The following is a 14,586-nucleotide window of genomic DNA, read 5'->3' as shown; positions in this document are numbered from 1 at the left end:
AAAGTTGGTGCACTGATAAAAACAAAATGCAACAAAGTGCAGTTGAAAAAGACAAAGTGAATGCATCACGACACACACGAAGGACATGATTTAAACCTATCACAGCCTCCACTGAAGAGACAAAAACATCAGATCTGTGTGAGGCAATAAGGAGTCAGCCATCATTAATGTTATTATTTCCACCTGTGCTTTTCCTCCTGTGTCATGTTAAAATGTCCCGTGCCTCTGATCTGCTCACCTGCAGCTTGGTTTAATGAACACTATGTGCTAAAATGCAAATAATTAAAAGAATTAAAGAGATCACTCAGCTCCCTTGTCACAAATGGATTATGGGGGTGGGACTACCAACTAAAAACAGGCAGTAGTTTGACAGTAAAATAACGTGGTGGGAAGTAAAGGTGAGGAGGGCAGCGGGTGATCCAACGGTCACATGTGCCTTCAACTCTTATGCAAAGTTGTTTCATATGAGGAGGTGGTTTTGATTTTCCAACATTTTTCTTATTTAACTGTGGCCAAAACCCCACTTTAATCTTATGCCACATTTTATTTGTCTGAAGCAGTTTCTCTGAAGTTCACCTCTGAACATGGGGAGCACACACTGCTGCTGCAGCAGCTCCCTAAATGACCTCCCCCCAGGTGCTGCAAATTCAGCCTAACGGGGCAATTACAGCCTGGTGCTGCACACCTGACAGAGACACTGAATGATGAGAGACTGAGGTTGCTGTCTCATGCCCATATCAATGAAAATCAAACACTGTGAACCAAGGAAGTGATGAAGTATGTGTAAAAATCAGCTTTGTGCAGTAAAATCATGAATCCTGATTCTTCTGAACTCATTTGTCGAGCCACAAAAACCAAATGAACACTCACATAGCTTTAATGTAACTGATTTGTATTGCTTTAATGTTTTTTTTTTTCTCCTTAGGAACAGGTAAGCCATGACAATATAATGTAAATGATAAGCGCAAACAAAATCTGAGACCCTTTTGTACATCCATAGTAGCACATTCATACAAGTCCCATCTGTACATCAGGGTCACAGAGATCACTTCTTTTTCACTGAAACAACAAAGGTAACTCTTGACTCAAAGCCAACAGGTACAATGCAAGTTTATTTTTTTATTTTCCATTTCCATTTATTTTTTGTATTTTTTTTTCCTTCAAATGATTAAAATGAAATTAAGCTTGTTAGTAGTCGATTTAAGCGCACTGTACCTCTTTGCTTTCAATGAAGCGCCACCATACATTCCTCCATTCGTTAACACTGACCTGCGATAATGTGATAATGCGACGGTGAAACAAGATTTTTTTTAAAAACATGTCAGGAAAAAAAATAAAGAATAAATAAGAATAAATAAATCACTGACTTTCGAGGGGGCCGGAGAAAAGACACCTTTGGCAGTCTGACAAAGCTGCAGCTGTAGAGCTTTAACATCACGGTGAGACACATCTGACTTTATTTACCTCCAGCACTGACACCCATATGGAATTTATGTCACTCCTCTTTTGGTACTGTGAATATAAGTGCTTTGTTTACACACTTCCAATTGGGGCACAGCAGGCCTGTTCTCTCTTGAACAGGCGATGGAGGTGGACGCATTTTTGTAGCACTGAGACACCAGTAAAAACAAATTTAAAAAATGCTTTAGTTGACTGTAGCTGAACGTCTCGCTGTGTAAATGCAAGGGCCCCTGTGTTACTGTACATATATGACCTCTAACACCCGTTCCTGTGTGTCCCGGCTGGTTCAGCTTTTTAGATTTGCTGCTAAAGCTGAGCAAGGTGTGGAGTTTTGAGGTGTGAAACACAAAAAATGGAAACTGAGCAGCGGCTGAACGTAAAAGCAACATGCATCCAGATGTAAAGTGTTTGAATCTTTGGCAAAATTATAATCGTAACTGTCATGGGTGCATACAGCTGTTTTCATATTGCATCTGAGGTTGGCTTCTGAGCTTTTTCGTGCTTCCCTTTTTCTAAAATCGGCATGTCTTTACCTTTTAATATCTACCAGCTACAACGCATTTACTTCTTTTGAGTGTGTCAAAACACACTCAGATGCTTCTGTCCATGCAATTCAGACTCTTGGCTTCTATCTCATTCATGCCCTACCTCGTTCTGAGAGAGAACGCAAAAATGAAAAACATGACGAGCCAAAAACAAACATATACATGTACAAAGTAATGTACACCATATATTCAAACACATTTCAAAATCGTCAGACTTTGAAATCATTAGCCAAAATAAGTATATATTTTTTTTCTCAACCCATTAGGTATTCTTCTTTATCTAGACTGTACAATATATGTATATATGAGTAATCATGAGGGACCAAAGCAACAAAAATAAATACTTTTTCGCTATGTCACCTTTCAAAGTAGTATATCTATGTACATTTATATCAATATCAATTTTCCTTAGCTTATTGTGAATGGTTGAGCGCGTGTTCAACAAGCAGGCATTTGCGCACAGTGTGGAAACTCCTTGTGTTCTTTTGTTTTTTTTTCCTTTGCCCTAAAATGTATCTAAATGTAAATTTTTGACGACACTGTGGAAAAACAAAGACTGGACTGTCCTTGATACAGTGAAAGGTAACCCTGGCTCAAATGGACCAAAATTAAAAGAAAAAAAAAAGGTAAAAATATAGCATCTCACCATCATGTGACTACTTCAACAGTGGGTTGTCTACTTCTTTTCAGGACTCTGAGGAGAGTACAAAAATGTTGTCTATTTCATGCAGTCTTTGACAAGTCATACAACCTCAGTGTACTTGTCTAAAGGTTTTAAAGTCGTTTTGAGCACACAGCATAGAATGTTTTCAGTGATGTTGAATGTAGCTATGAGGGAGGGTGCATTTTCGGACAACAACATGCATAAAGAACAGTGCATAGGTCCAGGTCATTGGGCCAGTCCCTGGTGATTTCCAGTGTGTTTCAGTGGCAGCGTCTATCAACAGATCCACTACTGCAAGCAGTTGGTGATGGGCAAGTCTATGTGACGCTGAGGGCAGGGTCCAAGCCTTAATGAGTGGCGCCATCTTGTGGACAAACAGTCTTCCTCTCTCTGTCTGCCATGCTATCAGGAGCTTGCAGATTTCAGGCGAGAGTAAACCGATAAGCAAGTTTTGAAAGAGAGAGTGATGAGGCTTGGACCAGAGACCGAGGTGATGCAAGTGTGGCTGCACTGACACAAAGTGCGGTGACCTTAGTGTGGCAGTTTTTTTTTTGTTTTTTTTTTTTTTTTGAGTCTGGTCTGCTATGCGCAGTTTAGATCAGTCGTTGTTTCACTGCAGAGCCCTTTCCAACACACAACAGACCTGGAAAAGACCACTCTAAGGATTTCACAATGACTTTTTGTGGAAGGTAGAAGAACCAAGCTTAAAGATCAAGCTAACATGCATAAGGTCTTCAGACACTGTTTTGCTAAAAGCCATCAAGGCCAACTTTTTTCCTGAAGACGAGTTCAAGAAGAAACTGTATTTCTTTTCTTTTTTTTTGTTTTGTTCAACACTTCATCTTTTGAAAAGAGGAAATAATAATGGCTTAATAGCTACATCATTCTTGCACTTGTATTGCAACTACCTTTGGTAAATCAATCAACAAAAACAACAACAGAAAACCCTGAAACATACAAGTCCTTACATGTTCCCCGACTAAACTTAGCATTGTTCCTTTAGTCTTTAGCAAGCATTTTCTTCTAGCGCAGGTTACCCTGTGAATAAATTTTCTCCCTTCAATGGCCTCCATGTTTGTCACGTTCACAGCTCCACACCACACATCCTCTAGCGCCACTTTGGATTCACACCAAATCCTTCAAATAGACTCTTCCAAAAAAGACCAACGTCAAGACAAACCAGCAAGGCAGAGAGAAAAAAAGAGAAAAGGGAAACAGAGACAAACCAACAGGAAACAGAAAAAAAGGACATCATCGAGTCCTGGCGAAAAAGACACCGACGAAGAAGGAAGATTTCAAAATGGCCACTGCCATTTCAACAATGGGGGTTTCACCGTTTCATCATTTTGGAGACAAAGCTGACGATGGCGGAGGCGGGCTGATCTATGTCCAGCTCAGCAAACAGGTGGCTGACATTGTCTGTTGTGCTTCCTTGTTTCCTTGCAACGAATCCAAAAAGCCTGGAATTAAGAAAAATACATCTGTGTTTAGTATTTGTGCTGCTATTCTAACACCATAATGGTAAATGTGAACTGCAGCAACAGAATAACCTGAATAAGGCAACCAGGATGTGTTCTTGATGTGGTTTGGGGATTGTAAAGTTGTATATAAAGTATAAAGTATTTTAACTTACCTCACTGAGCCACCTCCTTCTTTGCCCCATCTATGTAAAGAAAACAAAATAAATGTTTTTAAAGCAATCAAAAAGTTGTCTTCGGTTTAGATATTTGGAGAAGAAAACGGGCCTTGAAGGTTCTTACTTTCTGTCCTGGGGATCAGTGTCACAATAGGTTACTGTGTTGATGGGATAATGTCGTCTGAAGAAAATTCTGTAGCAGGACAAAAGAAGAACACAAACAGGTTATCATGCAGTACGTGGTGAGAATGCTTGGGAAAGTGTAAATTTGTGTGTTTTTTATATATGACAACATGAAGGGGTCATGTGTGCAATCATCAGTCCTCACATTTCAATAAGAACTGGTGGAGTTTGTTGTGGTTGGCCAAGATGCATTTTCTATTATTATCAGTTATCAGTAGGGGGCGCCAGAACGACTTTAACTAAATGGGCCACTGATTGTCAAATGGGGCCAGAACTGGGCCCCAAGCAGGATATGTGTGGGTAAACATAATTTCATTAAAACATTTTATTCAGTCTTCTCTCTTGTTTTTTCAGTGTCTATGTGTGTTAATTGTTCAACATGGTAGATGCAAATATGATTACACATGGCGAGAAACACATCAGCCAGCCAATTCAGACCCAGGTACTGGGTCTTGCGTGTGTTTACTCACTTCCTCTGACTGTCAGTAAGCGTGATGCCCTGCGTGGACACCTTGAAGTGGACGGTGGTCGCAGCTGGCAGAGGGTTGGTTGCCAACGTCTGACTTATGGCCTTGGCAATGGCCTGAGGCCCGGTCAGAGACTCCATGTCGACAGAGTTGATGTAGAGAACGTTGCACGCTACAAGTAAAACAGAGTCACTGTTAAATAAAAACAGACACAGGAGGAAAAAGTGTGAATGCAGTTCAGTGTGAGCTGATTGAGGTTGCAGTGAGGAGTGTCTGACAAGCTTACAATGAACAATGTGGTTTGGTTAAGTTTCTCGTGCACTGAGTTTGAACAGCCCACTGTGGCTTTTCTCAATATTCTATACATGCTTTTAAACCTTTTCCCCAAAACAACAGATCATTTCCTGTGAGACATAATCAAAGTTGGTCTAGGCTGCAAGTAAAAATGGAAGACTTGTCTCTGTGAGAGCAGGCATCACCGCATTCACGTTCAGTAATAGTGCATGACAGAGCAGAGCAGTAATTACCATGGGCTTCCTCGGGAACCTTCTGAACTGTAAGGTAAGGGTGACAATGTGAGAGTAAGTGAACTGGTTTATGAAAGATTTAATGTAGAAACCATAAATGTGGTTAGAATTATAATCATTCTGTTACATGGAACTTTTGACATCAACACTCTGGCTTCTGTTGAACCATTTCCCTCTTTCTTCTAAACTTGCCCTTTTTCTCAGTTTGCCAATCTTCTGTTATTCATCTTGCTAGGAAAGCGTCCATATTTCCCCATTGAAAGAACATTAAAGGATGCTCTGATGTGTTAATGGAAACTGAATTGGCAAAGTAACACTATGGAACTCTCCACAGATAAACTGAAGATTTTCATGCTTACCTGCTCCCTGCTTAAGAAGTTCAACAACTGGGTCAGTAGGTGTAGCAAGTTCCAACGCCTCTTCATTTGGGTCTGTAAAATAAAGTAAGATAAAAAAGAACATTTAAAACAATTTTGCAACACAAATTAACAAATGTTTGTCTATGACATCTACAAATAGTGCAGAGGTTTTCAAATGCAAACACAGAATCATTCATTCATTCACTTCATTAACAATCTGCTGCAAATGTTATTTTAGTTAAGTCTGTAAAGGTCTGTATTATCTCATAAACCATCTATTGAGACAGAAAACACAGGAAAACAATGCAAAGTGATTTTGGCCATAATATTCACAGAGAAAGTAAGGAACTGAATCATTTATATGTATAGACATATTACTGGATGGCTTGGTTATGACCAGCTGGTTTGGAAAGGAAACAATACTTGTACTGAAAAACCTCACAATATGTTTCTCTTTCTACAAAAAATAGAAAATACTGGAGAGAGCAGTGCTTTTTTCTGTAGAGGGAAATGTAGAAGGAAAGGCGAACGTTCAGCTGACCTTTGGTGGGGATCATCAGTTTACAGGGCAGAGCCAGTGGAGTCATCGAGTGTTGGTACACCAGAGCAGAAAGACAACCTACAAACACAAAGTAATCTCTCTGTGAAACTGCATCACTTGCTGATCTATAAAAGTGAAGTCTCAAACAGAACTGTAAACTCACCAAAGTAGGGTTCATTGGGACAACCCTTCAGACGGACGCCTTTAGGGCTCGTCTCAATCAGGAAGTGCCTCACCAGCTCGTTAGTCATGTCACCAACTGGAAAACAAATATTTAGATGAACATGAATATTCATCCAATCAAGACCAATGATTTGTGCTATCTAGTCAAAATTGACAGAGTTACACAAGTGGAACCTTTTTTGTTTTGTTGGACTGTTGGTGGAGGACAGGCCACCTTCATGGCCAGACCGTAGGCCCCACGGAAGGAATGGCTGTCCCTTATGATGAACGCCCCGGGCTCCCTGTCCTTCAACAGATTGATGGCTGAAAGATGGAGACGAGAGGAGAACAAGGAGAAGAAGCAGCAGGAAGATGAGAGAGATTGGAAACGATGAGGCAGGAAGAGAAGTGAGCGGAGAAAAACAAAATGAGGGGAATGAGGCGTGGATGAAGTACAATGGATGACAGGAAAAAAAGAGGATAAGCAGAAGGGCAGAGAAGATGAGAGGAGAATACACAATCAAGTGGCTGTCATTGTTATTTTACTCTCGTTCACTTTGAGATCAATAAATTCATAAAATGGGTTGTTTGTATCTTAACTCTCACCTTGCTCTCTGGAGATGTCTGGCTTGTACCAGTACTTGGAGGTGTCCTGGACAAACTTGACATTCATCTTGATGTCTGGATAACCGTCTGTTTGGATGACAGGAGACAATAAAAAAAATCACTGTAGAGGATGCAAACCTTCTACGAGTCTGACAAAAGTCATATCTTGTTTCAGCGTCTCACCGTATATAGACTTGGAAATGTCTGGGAGTGTTTGAGTGCCAGACAGATTTGGCGTGCTGCCACCGCTGCCCGGTGTCGGTGTCAGGTTCTTGTTGTCCACTCTCTCTGCGTCTCCGCTGGACATGTGCCTCTTCTCCGGCAGCTGTGGGGAGACGGGGAAGGCGGGCGTGGAGGGCAGCTGGGCACTCCCCTGACGAGAAGCGGCCCCCAGCTCGTCGGGTGTGCTGTGGCCACTTGCTGCTGTGCGGCGCCCCATCAGGGGGCTGGGAGGCACGCCAGCGGCTGCTGTTTTAGGGTTTCGTCCGGTCAGAGGGCTGGAGGGGATGCCGGCTGGGGGTGGGTGTCTGGCCAGTGAGGGGCTAGCTTGACCCAGGCGTCTCTGGAGGGCGGGGCTTGGTGGCGTGTTGGTGGCCACTGTGCGGTGGAGGGTGTTGGGGCTGCCGGGGACAGTGTGGACACCCATGATGTTGACCTGGGAGCCTTCGGGGGAGGCAGGTCTGTGGGGTTGGGAGGGGGTGGGGCTGTGAGGGGCGCCATCAGAAGAACCAATCCTCCTTCTGCAAACAAAAAAACAACAACAGACAAAATTATTAGACCTGTTTTCTGTATCTGCCATTGATATACAAACTATTAAGGATGAGTCTGCTTCTCATCAATCTCTCCTTTCTCCTGTGTGTTTGTAAAAAAGAGAAAAATAACAAATGCTCTTGTAAACCTCTGCTCATATGACTACTCACCCATCAGCGCTGTGAACTGGACTACTGGAGGTAAGAGGAGCATTGAACAGCTGTGCTCTAGAGTCCCCAAAACTGCGATTATCTGAGGATCACAAAGCATCAAAGCATACACAAACACATTCAGTCTCAACTTAGCATTTCACACAATATTTTGTGTCCAGAACCTAATGGGATGCAGTTATCAGGCATCAGACCCAAATAAAAAACTGAAGTCACGGAAATAGAAAATGATTCATAAGTTGTTCTTAATACGACAAACGTTCTGAGGAAAGCTGGGATGCAGAACTGAAAAGGAAAACATTTGGTTGCAGTGAAACACACAAATGTTAAAAACAAAAAGATGTCTCAGGGTCAGGAGACTGTGCTGGTATAGGGTGCAGAGGCGCTTGCAGTAAATTTCCAGAGATGCCCTTACCTTGGTCTCCATCATTAGAATCAGAGTCTAACAGCAGGAAAAGATGGAAAGTGAGAGAAGAAGAGGAGAAGATGTGTGGAAGAGGAGGAGACAAGGAAGACAAACTTGAGTGCGAAGCAAGAACTGAGGGGTGCGTGTGAGCTATTAGCATTTAATGGAGGCATCTCCAGATGTAAGCACCAGGGGGCAGCAGAGACTAGAAGTGGAGCCACTTTCTGCTCACTCAGCTACAGAGCTACAGTTATGACATAATGCAGTAATGCTGCACTGGCAGGAGCAGAGCAAAGTCACAGCTTCTGTATGTTTCCCTTTGTTTCCCCTTAAATAGCTCTAAGTTTGTTAAAATTATTTAATTCAGCCCAATGTTATTTGGTCTCTTTGGAAACTTTGGGATCTCCACTGGAGAAATAACTGCTTGTTGAGAAATTAAAATCAAGAATAAGCACGAACAAGTTGCACCTTTAAAATGTAATGAATAATAACTGGATCACCTGAAATCCAATATTTGAAATCTTTACTAAGACATAGTATAAATTAAGATTAGAGCACTAATCACTAATCACTATATCTGATGTGTGTAAACTGACCTGATCCACCCTGCTGATGTGGCTTCAGGCCCAGTGTTGACAGAGGAGTCTTGGCCAAACCTGGAGGAGAGCGAGCTGCAGACAAAAAAGACAAAGTGGGATTTAAAGGAGTGACATTGGGAAAATACATACAACTACATAACATGATGAAGGTACAATGAGAATTGTATAACAAGCCATGCAGGAATGTAAAATGACCAATGCAATGCATGAACAGATACAGTTCTTTACATGAAAATGCATTAAATGGTGGATTTAGATGGTGATTGTTAACATATTGATTTCACACACAGTATTATCAGTCAGGCTCTTAACTGAAGACTGTGTTTTTTAGATATTTACTTAATGCTTGTACAAGTAGAACAATGGTTCATAGCTGCTGTTTTGCATCATCACGTGTCAGGTTAAAGTACACATTATTTCATGCATTCATTTCAGGTATCAGTACCTCCTCTATAAATTATCTAATTATACAAGGGATTTATTTACACAATTAAAATGGAATTTGACTGACAACATGTAGCTGAAAATGAGTCAATGAGCATCCCACCACAACACAAATATGTAGGCATGAAGATTTATAGCATGCTACCACCCAAACAATGACTGGGTTCAGTTTAGATTGTGGCTGGATGAGTCAGCAACACTGGAAAAAGGTTGAAGATGGGGTTGTATCCATGCTTGGTGGAAGAGACACATAAGAGTAATTTCCAAAATGAAATGCAACTATTTGCCAGTGATGGCTCTAAACACACTGAAGGAACAGCTAATGAGCTGCATAATAAAATTCATTTTACAGACTAGATCCTTTAGATTACACAAACTAGTTGTAACTAGTTTTAATTCCAGGTAATGATCATCCAGCATTTTGGAAATGAACTCTTCAGTTTCATTAATCTTCCACTCATGAATCCAAAAAGAATCCACAACAATAGCATGACAGGGATTCACGTCAACGTCACACGAGGTGGCGTGGAGAAGGTGATGGTGGTAAGTTTTGTGCCACAGAGCAGATTCTTACTGCAACAGCTGTGTGTTCAGGACTGACTGCAGCGGAGGGGGCAGGGTGGGTTTACATAAGTATCCTCACTGTCAACACAGTCTGTCACATAGACCTGCTGGAGGATGGTCATTGCTGTCACTGAGTGGGTGTCTCGAAATCTAATGTCTCATGAGGTTTGGTTTAATTATGCATTTGATCTGGTGTGTGTGTGTGGCCCCTGTTTTCACTTTTCCTTAATTTCAACATGTAAAGAAGAAACATGTGAAAAAGTGGGGCTTCAAGAATCCAGCAGACCTGATCATGCAACACCAGCTGGAAAAGCTCATCTTTTCAATATTTCCAGTATATAAGCCATCAACAATGTACTGCAGTAATATTTTTTTAATGGCACATTATACTCACTATAATAACTGACAGATATCTTACTGTGTACACCAGTGCAAGAGCATGACAATATTATTCAACTATATATACCATAGTCAACTGTAGAATAAGGAGAATATGTTTGAAATTAAATGAGTGCAAAACTGTATAAACATATAATTTCCTTTTACATCTCCTCTTTTTTTCTTATTTGTGCTCTCTGAATTTGTTTTCCAAATCATTTCCCCTTTTTCATTCAAAAACATGATTTGCACACACCTGCTCAGTGCTGTTGTTTGCTGTATGTCATTAAACACTGACATGTTTTGCTTGAAGCAAATTTAAATTTGTTTAGAGTCTTGTGAAAACAGCAGCGTCATTTAAATCTGGGCTCTATTGCTGAATCTTTCCACCACTTTTCCAACACTAGGACCCAGTAAGACGCCACTTTAATAAAAGGTCTGCCCTTCTGACCATCAATATGATGGGATAATTGTGTGGTTAAGTACAATTTTTAGGAATTAAATTATAAAGCTTGGCTTATGGTCTTTTGATGTAACCATGGTATAAGTAATTTGACTGTCTAATCACTACTAAACTTTAAACTCCATAATAATATCACAACCTTAAAGCATGAAAGCCCAACTTTAATTAAATTTAATTTTTAATTTTTTTAATAAGAATTAGCTAACGCATTCACCTCAAAAACAAAAATCCAGTCACTCTCATTCTCCAGAGTGTAATTTTACCATTGTTATTTCTGTCAGCTATGTAAATACAGTATATGTCTGTCCCACCCTATGCAAATGATCACAAACCACACCATGTGGATCTTCAAAACTGATTTAGATCCTGTGTCCTGCAGGACTCTCCAGTGCTATGACAAGAGGCAGCGATGGATCAAACCTTCACCTGCATCCTGCTCCTACTGAGCTTGTCTCTAGCCTTTGGCAAGTACGTTTATATCAAGCAGAAAAAGACCTGGTATGACGCTCAGGAGTACTGTCGGATGTTTTATACAGACCTGGCTCCTGTCAGTAACAACTATGACATCGATCAAGTATGTGGGTTTACCAATAACACCAATGACTACGTCTGGATAGGAATGCAAAGAAGTCCCACAGACAGGGAGAAATGGATGTGGTCAGGTGGAGGTGAAGTGTCCACTTTTTTCTGGGAACCAGAACAGCCCAATAACAGACTATTTGAAGACTATGGCCTGGTTAAAAAATGCGGCTTGCACGATGCAACCAGTGGATATATATTCCCCTTCCTCTGCTACAGAGTGGTTGTCGTGAGGGAGAGAAAGACATGGGAGGAAGCTCTGGACTACTGCAGGGAGCATCACCACAACCTGGCCAGCGTGGCGTCGGATACAGAGATGCTGCTGATCCAGAAAGAACTGGGCAAAAACATCAACACTGAACCTGTCTGGATCGGTTTGCATTTCTTTCCTGCGCACTGGCTGTGGGTAGACAGGCGGCCGCTAGTTTATGAGGCCTGGGCTCAACAGAGCAAGCCTGACTGTCCTGAAGTCAAGCTGCAATGCGCTGCCTTACATGTGATGGGAGTGACAGAGGTTAACAACAGAGCACACTCTACTACTAATACAGTGTCTGTAGATGTAAACCAAAATGTATGGATGGCTCATGACTGTAAGGACAGACTCCATTTTATTTGCTACTAAGAGTTTAGTGTGAAATGTATTTGATTAGTACTTATTGGTTTATAAGTTGATTTGTTATAGTTAAACTTGAGATACATTTTTGATTTAGTTTTTGTGAAGTAGTTTGCTATGTAGTAGTATAACCCATGTTTTATTATCTTTTCATACCAAACAGTTCAGTCATTTTTCTTCTTTTTTGTGATATATTTTATCCTTCTGTTTCCTGTTTTGTAAACTGGATCAGGATCAGAATAAAAATGACCAAAAAATTCTAATAAAATAAAAGTAAATAATAAACATTTATTTCCTTGCTGTCAATGTGTAATTCTTTCCTGCCTTTTCTTGCCTTGTCTTTCCACTAATTAAGTCATTTTTTTAAATCAATTGAAGAAAGACAAAAGAGGTAAAAGTCAGTGTTTAGAGGATTTGAGTGTGCCCCCTGTCTGCAGGCAGAGTAGACCTACACATGTTGAAGTAAGGAGTCTGTGGGGACACGGGGAAGCTCGGGGTCTGTGGAGAATTCTCACCACCGCCTCCCAAGGTGGGACTGTTGGCAAACCCATCCGTCTTGTCGTCCTCAAATGCCTCCCGGTAGCTGTGCATGGGACCCTTGAAAGAGAGAGAAAGAAGCATGAGCAAAACTTAAGTGTCTCCAAAACAACTTTTCTATTTGTGAATAAAGAAAAAACTGAGGTACAAAGCATGTTCTATATTACAGCACTAAATTGAAAAATTTGATTAAAACAAATACTGTTGCATTTTTGATTTCAAACAAACATACAAACCGACTCAATGACTTGATGCAATCCATACCTACTGCTTCATCTGAATCTTGGCCACTTTCAGTGGCTTTTAACATCTGCAGGGAGCAGTGAAATAATGTACACATGATTGGACCATAAAGCTGAATGCTGTACCTCTCTGGGTCTTCCTCCTGGGTTGAGGGCCAGATTGTTGGTGAAGTCTGGTGAATGAACTGTTGATGTGCTGTCATGGCTGCTCTGGTACTGTCCCTCACTGGTGGTCCGACGCCGGCCTGTCTCTTGTGTCACCTCTGGTGTCATTCCTCTGGAGCGAACTCCTGCAACACCCCCATAATATTCACTGTGTGGAACTGTCACTAAAAGTATTTTTAAAAACTGCTGCTTGTAGTTCTTGTGCAGCACTTTATTTGCGGTTTGCCATCAAAAGTGGAAAAGTAATCACGGAGGAAAAGATAAAAAAATATTCTTTTAATTTGACATACTGCATAAATTCTGAGTATATAGATTGAAAAGTAAAGTTTTTACTTAGCACTACCAAGAATTTCAAGGGGCTTTTTTCCTACAGTATCTCAGCTTCTTAATGACCTTTTTTGTTGCTTCATATTCTAATTAACTGGTGTGAGGGCTGATTTTGAAAGCAAAGTGTGAACAACTTGCTGGCTTTATATAGAGCCATACAGAGAGAGAAAAAGGTTTAAAGTGACATACAAGGAATAAAAAAAGCAGTGGAAAGGGACAAATAGAGCAGAAACGGGAGCTGATGAAAAGTCATGAAGAAAGTAATCATAAAAGATCTTAGAAAAAAGTTTTGAGAAATGGTTGGGAAGCAGAGACAGATTCAACAAATGCAGGAACTAAAATGCAGGAACTAAAACTAAAAGCGTGGGAAAGTGGACAAACCAGAGAAGGAATAGGAGCGATGGCGGTCAGATTGTTGCGGTGTCATGCTTTCACTGATGCCCCGAATACGAGCGTTGTACTCTGTTCCCCCAGGGAGGGAGGTCAGGGTGGTGGATGGGAAGCAGGAGGTGAAGGAGGAAGGTGAGAAAGGTGTAGAGGAGGAAGCAATGGTGGAAAGGGTGGTCCATACAGCAGAAAGATGGATAGAAAAGGAGAGGAAAAATCAGAACAAAAATGAATCTAACGAGAGTGAAGAGAAAATGAAAAGATGAGGTGATATCTTGATACAATGTTTAACAGCAGAAATAAAAAAGTACACAGCAGAAAACCTAAATATAATCAATTCCACTTCCGACAACCTAAAAATGAGGAATTTACAACTTTGTACCACTGGGAGGCGCCAGAGAGCTCCCACATGGTTTCACATGAAAGTAAATATGAATGCAGACAATGCATGGAAGCGGGAGCCTCTACATGCTTGGCTATTCTTACTCTCATCCCATCTCCACTCTCACCAGCGCTGCTTTCTTTCAGCTGCAGAGCTAATTTTATGATGCACAGATCACTCCTATGGTACGGCACCCCATGATGAGTCTGTAACAGAAGCTGCTGAAAGCTGCACTGCTCACGTGCTGTTTGGTAAATAACTCAACTGAGGATGCTTCAAGCTGAAGTAGTAACATTACTGAATAAAGCTCTAAATAGAGTCTCTGTTCATTCCAGTGAGCCTTCTCAGCAAGGATCATGCAAGTGATTTTACAATAATATTATTTACAATAATAATAATAACTTCATGTTACAGCTTAATACTTCTAAA

At 40.9% G+C, this 14,586-nt stretch overlaps 1 protein-coding gene across 11 annotated transcripts in view; it reads right to left on the bottom strand.

The window, feature by feature from the left end:
- Positions 1 to 875: 875 nt before the first annotated feature.
- tns1a (tensin 1a) overlaps positions 876 to 14,586 on the bottom strand; it is a 94,977-nt gene continuing 81,266 nt past the window's right edge. For 5 of the 11 annotated variants that reach the window (XM_018661010.2, XM_018661009.2, XM_018661020.2 and 2 more), the window contains 17 exons: positions 13,770 to 13,850; positions 13,023 to 13,186; positions 12,570 to 12,714; positions 9,074 to 9,148; positions 8,487 to 8,513; positions 8,072 to 8,153; positions 7,335 to 7,891; positions 7,152 to 7,238; positions 6,741 to 6,869; positions 6,547 to 6,642; positions 6,384 to 6,461; positions 5,843 to 5,914; positions 5,484 to 5,510; positions 4,960 to 5,128; positions 4,431 to 4,499; positions 4,304 to 4,333; positions 876 to 4,130 (listed from right to left, as the gene is read on the bottom strand). In XM_018661010.2, the coding sequence (XP_018516526.1) occupies positions 4,001 to 4,130; positions 4,304 to 4,333; positions 4,431 to 4,499; positions 4,960 to 5,128; positions 5,484 to 5,510; positions 5,843 to 5,914; positions 6,384 to 6,461; positions 6,547 to 6,642; positions 6,741 to 6,869; positions 7,152 to 7,238; positions 7,335 to 7,891; positions 8,072 to 8,153; positions 8,487 to 8,513; positions 9,074 to 9,148; positions 12,570 to 12,714; positions 13,023 to 13,186; positions 13,770 to 13,850 (2,018 nt within the window). In that variant the 3' untranslated portion in view covers positions 876 to 4,000. The remainder of the gene's footprint in view (positions 4,131 to 4,303; positions 4,334 to 4,430; positions 4,500 to 4,959; positions 5,129 to 5,483; positions 5,511 to 5,842; positions 5,915 to 6,383; positions 6,462 to 6,546; positions 6,643 to 6,740; positions 6,870 to 7,151; positions 7,239 to 7,334; positions 7,892 to 8,071; positions 8,154 to 8,486; positions 8,514 to 9,073; positions 9,149 to 12,569; positions 12,715 to 13,022; positions 13,187 to 13,769; positions 13,851 to 14,586) is intronic. The other 6 variants (XM_018661015.2, XM_018661014.2, XM_018661013.2 and 3 more) reach the window with 6 other exon arrangements.

Source organism: Lates calcarifer, linkage group LG7_2 (genome assembly GCF_001640805.2).
Source record: "Lates calcarifer isolate ASB-BC8 linkage group LG7_2, TLL_Latcal_v3, whole genome shotgun sequence".
Lineage (NCBI taxonomy): Eukaryota > Metazoa > Chordata > Actinopteri > Centropomidae > Lates > Lates calcarifer.
This window is presented reverse-complemented; position numbering and strand designations above follow the sequence as displayed.